The following is a 10,659-nucleotide window of genomic DNA, read 5'->3' as shown; positions in this document are numbered from 1 at the left end:
GGGCAGGCAAGATTCCTGCAGCAAAACTGCACACAGAGTTCCTCCTCTCACAGCAACAACCCAGTGCAGGGCAGGCAAGATTCCTGCAGCAAAACAAAGCAGCAAACAGGACATGGCAGAACAGAACTGGGCACATTTACACACATCTGTGTGTCCTTGCTACAACACTTTTGAGTTCACAGCCACACAGGCTCAAAAATCCCAATTTCCACCACTATCCAAACCAGCCACAGGCTCCTGAAGTCACCTGGCCAAAACATTATTTTTGCTCAATGCTCTTCCTGTGAGCTTTTGAGCCCAGCACACACATCTTGTTCCAAACACCACATCCCAGCCACAAGGATCAAAGCTTTGGGACAGCTGGAAGAGCCTGTCTGGCTACAGACAGCCAAGGAAAAAGGTCAGAGGTAAGAGGAATGCTTTTTGGCTTCCCATTATCCATTTCAGGCTTCTTCCAGAACAATCCTAAGGCAGGCTGATGTGGAACAAAGCCTGCAATGAGACTAAAATGAAGAAAAATTCCATTTCTGGCAGCTTGAAGAGGAGCCACTTCTTGTGCAGACCATGCTAAAGACAAGAGCAAGACGTATTTATGGTTCTCCTTCACAAGAGAGGGGAGTCAGGACCACCCTGTGCAGCAGCAAAGATGGCACCAATCCCAGCAGCAGCAGAGTCAACGGGACATCCAGGGCTCCACTGCTGCTCCTGGCTTTGCCCAGCTCACAGCAGCTCCTGGCAGCTCAGGGACAGCTCTTTCTTCCAAAGGAAGCTGCTGTGCAGGTTCCCTGTAAGCACAGAAGGACAAAGCCACCCGTGGCCAACACTCACCCCGGCAGAAGTCCATGAGGATCAGCACCTCCCACACGTCCCCGCTGCTGACAGAGTTGATGCTGGAGTCGATGTAGCCCACAATGTTCTTGTGGCCAGACAGATCCCTCTGCAAGACAGACAAATTCACACCATGGACCAGCTAAATCCATGGACCAGCCAGGCAGAGGGAGCAGCGCTTTCATCTCCTCCTGCCACACCACACAAGCTTCTGTCACCTGGAATTAATCCTCACCCAGAGCCTGAGCAAACCTGAGCTCTGTCTTGACCTGTTCTCCTTCCAGAAGGATCTGACACAAACAGCAGAGAAACAGCCAACCTGATGAATTAATTCTGGGACACCCTGAGGTGGCCCAGGCCAGGCCCTGGAGCTGCTCCTCCTCTCCACAGGGCACAGGGTGGCACTGGCCATGCAGGACTTGTCTCATCTCCTTCCAACTCTTCTGCTGACAAAACATGTCTCAAATCTTCCCATGCTCGAAAAAATCCACTAAAACAACAAAATTAATTTTAACCCTGCTTTTAGAAGTGCTTTATTTTAAGTAATTCAATGGATTAAAGCACAAGTTCTCATATCAATGGCTTATCACAGAATCACAGACTGCTTTGGGCTGGAAGGGACCTTAAAGGTCATCAAGTTCCAAGCCCTGCTATGGAGGCACATCCTAAACTGCAGGGGAAAATTGTTTATTTGGGTCTGCCAGCTTCACACACACTCCCAGCTGTGACAGCCAGCCCAGTGTGGTGCTCAGCTTCCCCAGTAAAGGAAATCAAGGTTCTGCTGGGCACATTCACACTGTAGGGCTGCAAAAACTGCAGTTAAGTGGAAAATAATTCCTTATTGCAGAAAAGCAGGGCAAGAAGTAAACATTTCCTTTCAGGGATGTGTCAGCTGTTCAGGACTGGGATAAACAGCCCTGCCAGGTGAGAAGGATCCTCCTCTCCCTTTCCATGAGCCACCATCCCTAAGGCACCAAAGACATGGAGACAAGAGAAGCCCAGGTAAACAAGCTTTGTGAGCACAGCTAAACCTTTGATGTGAGATCTAATCTCACTTTTTCCCACATAGCCCCCAGGGAAACTGAGCCCAAAGCTTCCCTGCACTATCACAAACTACAGCAATTCACTTAAAAGGTATTAACCCAATTAAAAGCTACTTCAGGAACCACACACAGAATTGCTACAGGTAGGAGTTTCTGATATGAAGATCATCCACCCCAAACCTGTACCTCGTGTGGTAAATTCACAAAATGAGGATTTTATATTTCCTTCCCCACCTGGCAGCTGCTCTAAATGCTCATCAGTATCTTTGAATACAACTTCAAAAGTGGCACTTCCCATGTTTACCATGCTGCAAACAAGATTAGGCAAATCTATTTGGATCATCTCCATTTTGTCTTTGTTTAGAGAAGCTAAGTTTGAAACAGCTATTAAAAATAGCTATCCCACCATATAAATCCTTGTATCCAATAATCCAGAGAAACATCCCAGTGCTTATTACAAATACTTTACATTTCAAAAGCCCTGGCAGCAACTACCCCACCAATACTGTTTTAATCTACCAGCCTCACCAGTGCAGAGAGAACCTTCATCCTGACCCAAAGGATTAGAAGATGTTGTGATACAGATTTATCTCAGGATGGAGTCTGCCATCCATGCACTGATTTCAGTTCAGAGATATCAGAATCATCAGCCTTTTCCCATCAAGTTTAAAAGGCTGAAGACTTGAGATCTCAACTGAAGATTGTGACTCTGAATTCCAACACCCCCAGCCATGCTCACATATTCATCTCTTCTTTTTCCCATTCAGCCATGCAGTTCTCCCTTCCTTCTCCTGGAATTCCCTGGGTTTTTTTCAGGTTCCAGGTTTTCTTTGTCCACTGGACAGGAACTTTTGAAATAGTTCAGTACCAGATTCCCACACAACTCCAGAAGTCAGATCTTTCCACACAAAAGCCATTTTTGCTAGGAAATGCAGAGTTTGTGCCCTGATGCCACAGAGCTCACAAGCAGGAGGTGAGCAGGTTCCCACCCTGCTGCATCCCAGCACAGAGCAGGGACTCACCATGATCTGGATCTCTCTCTTGCAGACCTGCAGGTCGTACTCATTATTGACATACATCCTCTTCAGGGCACACTTCACCCCATTGCTCGTCCTCACCAGGAACACAATTGCAAATCCACCTGTGGAAGACACAAAATTCATCATGGAGAAACCTCTTGCTCCCAAATCACCAGAAAACACTGCTGTCTTTAATGTCCAGCTCTCCCTGTTTGTTTTCAATGGCTTTTATGAAACCACAGCTCCTCCACCTCGACACAGGAGTCACACACCAGGTAACACAGCTGCCAGCACAGGAACTGCTCAGCAGGAATCACAAACCCCTCTGTTCCACACAGCACAGACTGCCACAAGAACCAGAGCAGGGGCTCCAAGGAAGCCCCACTGACTTTTAGAAGAAGCCCCAGAGATGCAAAAGAATAAACAAAATAAAAAATGCATTCCTCCTCCCTTCCCCCCAACAAAAACAAAAAACCCACAAAAAAAATAAGCATCAAGATTTCAATTAAAGGTCTTGCAAACTAAACCCAGGCTGCAAAATGGACACTCAAATTCAGAAAAGTGGGACATGGCCCTGGGATGCAGCACATCACAGCTGCTCAAACCCCCTCCTGCTCTGGAGGGGCCTCCATGCACAGTGCTCGATTCAGACCCAAAAATAACCCTGACTCTCTCCCTGAAGCTGCTTCAAGTTGAGGATCTCAAATTACAAGTCATTTTTAAGAGCTTCTGAACCCACAGCAGTAGCCTTATTGTTCTCCCCAGCCACATTTGTCTCGTTTTTGGAGCACAAATCTGTATATCCCGCTGTGAATCCTTAGCCCAAAGGGTGCCTGTGGAAAAGAGTAACACAGCACTGCACTGCTTTTTCTTCCTCCTCTTATAACCTACACTGGAGCCAGGAAGAAATAATAACCAACACAATTTTCCCAAACCCAGCTTTCCTAGCAGCCTGTATTTTCCAGAATCATTGGAGAGATCAGGTTTTAGAATCCTTTTGTTTTTTAATTTCTCTTTCCCAAAGAGTTGGTTTTTCAAAGTTTATTACTGTCCCAGGCACTTCAGAATTTTCTGGAAATCACGAGGCTTTTGGGTTTTGCTCCCCTCACAGAATGAGAAGTCCCTGCTCCACCCCAGGGGCTGAGTTCCCTTTTCCCAGCTCTGGCCAGGCCAGCAGGATATGGGATCTGTCTACACTGCTGTGCTCAGCAGAAAGAAAACATGAGCTGAGCAGCAAAAATAGATCAATTAAACTTATTTTTTTTTAAAAAAAGCAGCTCCACTAACCTCAAGAACCTCCTTCTGCTCCCAAATCTTTGCTTCAGCTGAGTGGGACTGGAGCCTCTTCAGACCAACTGCTCATGCCTCATTCTCAGGTCCCCTCCCTGATCTTGGGCTAATTAACAAAGTCACCTCCAGAGCATTCCTTTCCAGGCTTTGACTGAACCCAGGATTCAGTCCAGAAAGGGACAACACAATCCAGAACTTCTAACTGCCCTCAGGTGGTGGCTTCACATTAAAATCAGCTGGGAAAAATACCACCAGAATTTGAACATATCTGTGAATTTATCTGCATTTTAAGGCTGGGGGGCAGCTGCATACACAGGCTACTGGTAAATACACTCAAAGCATTGAAGCACTTGAAACCTTTTCCTGGGCAATTGTGGCCATCACATTCCCACCAAACCGCGTTTCAGAAGGAGCTGTGCTGCTCAGGCCCCTCAGCCCTGTCTGCAGAGCAAACCCAGCTCAGGGGGGACAGCAGGGGGACAGCAGGGGGACAGCAGGGGGACAGCAGGGGGACAGCAGGGGGACAGCAGGGGGACAGCAGGGTCCCCAGGCAGCATCAGGCAGCCCACCACAGCCCAGGGAGGGACTGAGCTCTGCAGCAGCTGGGCTGCAGCCAGCACTGCTTAGCCAGGACCTTCTGATGGATTTCAGAGCTCCTTTCACCACCCAGCACTTCCAGCAGGGATGGGGCCGTTCCCAGAGGCTCAGTGGCTGCAGCTCTGCTTGGTCACTCCACAGCCAGACTTTGCCTTGGTGTGTTCCCCCATCTGAAGTCTGTTTTTCACAGCCAGCATCATGCTGAAAATCGTACACTTACCTTATCTTTTAATTGCTGACAGCTGCTTAACCCTTCCTCCTTTCACATCTACACCACCTCCTCCTCAGCCTCAAGGGCTTTCAGCCTCCAGAGCTCCAGACCACAACCAATTTCTCCCTCATTATTCCTGTCCAATCCCCAACTTGGCTAAATCTGGGTAAAGTTGAAAGGAAACAGATCAAAGACAAATTTCCAAGCAATTAGGATGAAGCCCTGCCAGATGCACATTACAGGACCATTCGCTTCTGTTCTCAGAGAGCAGCAAGACAACAGCTGGGCACTGCCAGCTCCAACATCAGGATGATATCCCAGGATCTGAGCACTCCCAGCAGCCAAGGGCAGCTCAGGAGCCTGTGCCACACCTGGCAAAGTATTCCAGACACCAGGAACATCCCTGGACCTCTGCTGGTGAAGCCTCTTTCCCAGGACACGGGTGGGAAGCAAAAGGCACAACCCAGTGCAGGCTTCAGCTGCAACAGAATAAATAAATCCAGAGACTTTCAAGGGCCACAAGGGACAAAAGCAGGAGCTAAGCCTGAGAGTCACCTCACAGGACAGCTTTCCACTACACACGTGCCTGGGATTTAAGGTTCTGAAGGAAATTCAAGTCTCTTCCTACAGCAGCCAGCAAAAGCTAAAATACCTTTCCCATTCTAAAAGATGAGAAGTTATTTCTGTGCTCATCCCTAAGACATATTAATATTGTTGAGCAGCCAGCACTGGGATCTCCATCAGCCTAGAGCCACCACCAGCTATTGGGGTTTCTCTGGGTAAACTTTTCTGGCATCTCTTTGGCACTTTAGGCCTGCCTCAACAGCATGGAAACGTGGTTACCTTGCTACACACTGCTACCTGACTGTTGTTCTTGCTAAAAGGTTTTAGGATAAGCTGAAAAATAACTGGGAAGTTCCAATTATCTCCAGTCAATACAGATGCCAAAGCGATTTTCCATGCAGGTTTGTGTCAGGGCACTGGCCAGCTGCCAGCTCTGGTAGCTCCATTTTCAGCCCTTCTGTAATTTCAGGAGGATGCAGAACTCCTCACAGCCAGGCAAGCACTTCTAAACTAGGTAAGAGCAGCTGCACGTGATCCCTCCCAGCTCCTGCAAGGTAAGGAGATAGCACTGTGCTGAGTTTAAGGGATTCACGTGGACTGCAAGCCTGGAATCCTCTTGCAGGCAGCAATGCCAGCCTGCAGCCAAGCACAGCATTGCACCCACTGATGCTGTGGTGAGGAAGAACCACAGAGACACAGGCTCTTTCCCTCTCCCTCTGGTGATCAGGGCTTCCAGAAGTGCTTGGGCTCACACCAATCAGCTGAGCCGTGCTCTGGACATCAAACCTCACCTTCCACAGACCCACCTGCTCCTTCTGGGATGGCAGCACTGGGGGTGCCAGGAAAACCACCCCAAATGTCCTCTTCCTACACCTGTAGCATCACACCTGTAGCATCACCCAGCACCACCTCCTCAGCCCTGCTCCAGATCTCCCCCCTCACAGCAATGTGGAGCAGAAGAGAGGAAACAAGGCAGGTGTTGTGCCTGCCAGACAATAGCCAGGAAAAACCTATGGTTTCCATAGAATCACAGCATATCCTGAAGGGGAAACACCCACAAGGCTCAACCTTGTCCAGCCCCTGGCCCTGCACAGGACAGCCCAACAATCCCACCACGCTTTGGCCAAAACAAAGCAAGTTCAGCTGCAGCCAGCCAGTGTTTGAAGCTCCAAACAGCAGAGCAGATTACCCCAGTCAGTCCCAGTCCAGGGGCCAGGCTGCACTCTGCCCTGTGCACACACAGAAAAGCAGGTGGGATTTCATGGGCTCTGCAGGACCAAAGGCTCCCAAAACACTGCATTTCTGTGCTGCCCAGCTGTGCTGATCCAACAGCCTCTGCCAGAGACAGCAGCCACACTGACAAAACAGGAACAGCCTCATCCAAACACAATTGGGCAGAACCTCCTCCTAAAATCCTGCTCAGTGTTCTCCCAGAGACATGAGTGCTGCTTGCCCAGGAGCTGAGACACACCATGGTGCTCCATCACCCACCAGCTGCCATCTGAGCTCTGCAAGAGCAGCTACAAAAACATCTCCAGGGATGTCTTCCCTCTGCAGACACTGGCAAGGTTTGCCTCCAATCACATCCCTCACTTTTTTCCCAGGCTATGTTGGGTTTGAGGAGGAATCACTCCTCTTTTCAGTTGAGGCACTCAAATCATCAGGCCTGAAATTGTCAAGTCACAAATTTCCACTTTCAAAAATAAAAAAAAAATCACTGTTTCATTTTGGATTTTCTTCATCACCCTTCCACAAATTAAGTATACCTGGAATTACCACAGCTCCTGACAGGCATTGTGAGCACCACTAAAAACTTCTATTCTTCAGTGGTGAAATTCCTTTCCGAGATGGACAAACCAGACATGGTTTTCCACTGAATTGTTCCCACCTTGCTGTATTTTAGCTCCATCTCATCCCCCTCAATGCTCTGCATGCAGACAGCCCACTGGGCTCCAGCACTGCAGCTGAGGGGAAGCCAAGATGTCCCCAGAACTGCCCCAGGAACATTTGCCTGCAGGGAGGCATTTTAAGCTCCAGCTGTAGCAGCAGGCACTCAGAATTAAGTGCTCTGCTGAACCAGGCACAAAGCCACTCCATTTGCACAATTCCAATACTTTCTGATCCTTATCCATCAAGAATTATGTCATATTTTGCCTTATCTCACCAGCCAGAAGAACTTCCTTAGCACTTACCTTCCTAAGTACAAGGGCAGGCTCACTCAGGTTTTGTTTTTTCCCCCCAGTCAGGATGCTGTGATCCAGCTACAGGAAAACCACAGTGACTCCCTTGCATGAGGTGTTTCCAGCTCACCATTCCCAAAGCTTTACTAAAACACAGTAATGTGTTTTTTCCCCCAGTCACAGCCACAAGCAGCTGTCACACAGACATTGCACATTACCCATCACTGGACATCATCATCTGCCAACACCAGAACCATTTTCTCTCTGCTGTTGCCCTGAGGAAGCCATCCTGCACCTCTAGCTCCTTCTCTAACTGGAGCAACATACTCAAAAAAATAAATAAAAAAAGGTTTTCCCCCAAGTTGCATATATACAACAGTCACTCCTTTCAACCCAAGCTATTCTGTGATGTGATTCTTGATCCTAAAGCACCTTTTCCAGAGACAGAGATGGCTACAGCAAACCTCAGCTCTGGAATCACTTAAAAAATGGGGTCACCACAAAGAAAAAAGGCCAAGGAAAACAGTTTGGCCAAAGCTAAACAATACAATAATCTGTAGTTATTTCAGACAACAGCCAAGCTCAGCAGAGTTCTGCAGGGATATCAGGGAAAAGCTTTCCATGTGCCAGTGCTGCTCCCCTACAGCTCCCCACAAAGCTGAGGGGATGCCCTAAGCCTGGTTCCCCACACTGCAAACCCAGCATGAAGATGGACAAGTGTGGGACAGCTAAAAGGTGTCCTGGGATCCTGTCCTCTGAGCACACTGGGGCTGCTGACACCTCCAAAAAAACCTTCCTGTGACAGCTGGGAAGCACCACAGGGACCACACCACGAGTCTGGAGGAGACTCCCCATCAGCTCCTATAAAAAGCATCACACTGTCCCACCAAGCCAGCAGCAACAGGGAGGAGAGCCAAGGACAACAGTGCTACTGCTCCTGCCTCGTGCTGTCATCTGCTGTGACCCTCCACACAAGTAAATATTTGCTGGCATATTTTAATATGGGCTTTTTATTTCAATAATAGCTCCCCATGATTTGCATTAGGATTACAGTGCTATTTTTGTGGCTATTAATCTGCACCAATGTATTCTTTCTGCTGTCTTTATTCCACTCTTCCATTGCCCAGCAGGAGGGTATTGCTGCACATACCTGATGAAAACACACCATTTCAAATCCCATTTTCCCCATTTTTATGCCACTTCTGCATCACTTCTGAGCTCTTTGTTTCCAGGACAGGATATTTCACCCCAAATTAAGCTTTCTGTTCCAGTATTATTCCTTGTTATTACCAAATGTGCCCACGAACCAGAGGCAGCATTGAGAAGTGTTCTACTGTGATACATAATAAGGGGTTGGAATGAACAGGACCACTGCACATTGCTTTTTCTGCTTTGTGAAGCATCTGCAACACCTTTAAAGTCACAGCGTGTCAGCATTAACATCTTTACAGAAAAACACAACTCTCTCAGTTTCTTTTAAAGTCATTTGAGGCATAATTTAGAAGGCACAGTAAAGCAAATTTGTGCTGGAACTGCACCTCTGGGTGGTCCCAGAGCAGAGCAGACCCCCTCAAACCACAGATCTCCAAGTAAGAGAGAGCAACAAGTCATCCCAACAGGATGGGACTGAAGGTTCATCCTTCCATGACATTTTGGTATGGCAGAACGTGTTACCAAGAGGAAGAAACACTTCTAGGGGTTTCCCAGCACTGCCAGGTACTGCAGAGGATTTCACCTGACCCAGCCTCTCTCTGGCAGGACTTACAGTGCCCACAGTCCCTCCCAGCACATCTTCTAACCTGTTCTTTCACTATTCTACTCACACTCCCCACATGCTCTGCAGCAGTTTATTCCTGGCTGTTGTTACCTTCCCACCACCAGGAATCCTCACCAAAATCTCCACTGACTTTCAGCCCCAAGTTCTTCCCCTACACACCAGTGTAGCCAAAAGCCATCTTTCCTCCACAGCCTCCTGGGTGTGCAGATGAAGGATGCTATCCAGAGTCTTTTCCAGATGATCCAGCACAAGAGGACCAGCAGGACTCAAAGCAGTGGTGATTGTACCAATGTTCTCCTTTGTGTTTGCATTTTCTTGTTTCAGTACTACATGTTGGAGAGACACGACACTTGGGGTTTGGGATTTAATTATGCCTGTGACTCACTCTCCCACCCAATTCCATGATCCTCTGGTTACAGTAGGGTATTTACATGCCATTTTATATCCATATAAGTGAAGATTATTCACCCCCATGTTTCAGGCACAGAAAACACACAGTCAGCCCCAAGGCCTGCATCACTTCTCAGGAGTACATGGACAAAACCTGTGTTTGTTCCCCATAATCCAGACTAAAAAAACTAAAAAAACCAGTTTTTTAGCCCAGTTGTGTACCTGGGCTAAAGTGTGTGAACTGAGAGGGTGTGCTCAGCCACAGGCTCACACACAGACCCACAGGTGTAAGTGGCACAACTGTCTGAGGTGACACTCAGGACACACCACACACCCAGCAGCAACAGGCTCTGCTCCAGGCAGGCCTGAATGTGATCTCCTGCTCTTACTACACCCAAATGTCTGTAAACAGTGCATGTGTTTGTGTACATGTGTGTTATAAACCAGAGCCCAGTTCTGAACAAGAACAAAACAAAGCCTCATCCCCTGCCAGCAGCCTCCCCAGCTGAGAAGAGCAGATAATAATACTAAATTAAACAGGGCCTCTCTCAGCCCAGATTTTCTACCTCCAAGGAAATAACAAGCTTTAGTTAGTTGGTTTTTGTTGTATTTTTTAAGTCCCTTGACCCATCTAAAGCATAACAGTGCCAGGTTTAAGGGACTGCTTCAATCTAAAAGGCTGTCCCAGCATCTCCCAGAGCAGTATTTGGAGCGAGCTATCTCAGTGAGTTCTGCACACCAGAACACAAAGCACTGGTCT

The 10,659-nt window shown here is 48.0% G+C and overlaps 1 protein-coding gene across 1 annotated transcript in view; it reads right to left on the bottom strand.

Moving 5' to 3' along the window:
* AAK1 (AP2 associated kinase 1) overlaps window positions 1–10,659 on the bottom strand; it is a 58,665-nt gene that overhangs the window by 34,794 nt on the left and 13,212 nt on the right. The window contains exons 3-4 of the mRNA XM_033519385.1: window positions 2,894–3,012; window positions 829–937 (exon numbers count right to left, since the gene is read on the bottom strand). Of these exons, the coding sequence (XP_033375276.1) occupies window positions 829–937; window positions 2,894–3,012 (228 nt within the window). The remainder of the gene's footprint in view (window positions 1–828; window positions 938–2,893; window positions 3,013–10,659) is intronic.

Source organism: Parus major, chromosome 22 (genome assembly GCF_001522545.3).
Source record: "Parus major isolate Abel chromosome 22, Parus_major1.1, whole genome shotgun sequence".
Classification (NCBI taxonomy): Eukaryota; Metazoa; Chordata; class Aves; order Passeriformes; family Paridae; genus Parus; species Parus major.
Note: the sequence above shows the minus strand (reverse complement) of the source record. Positions and strands in the feature narration are given on the sequence as shown.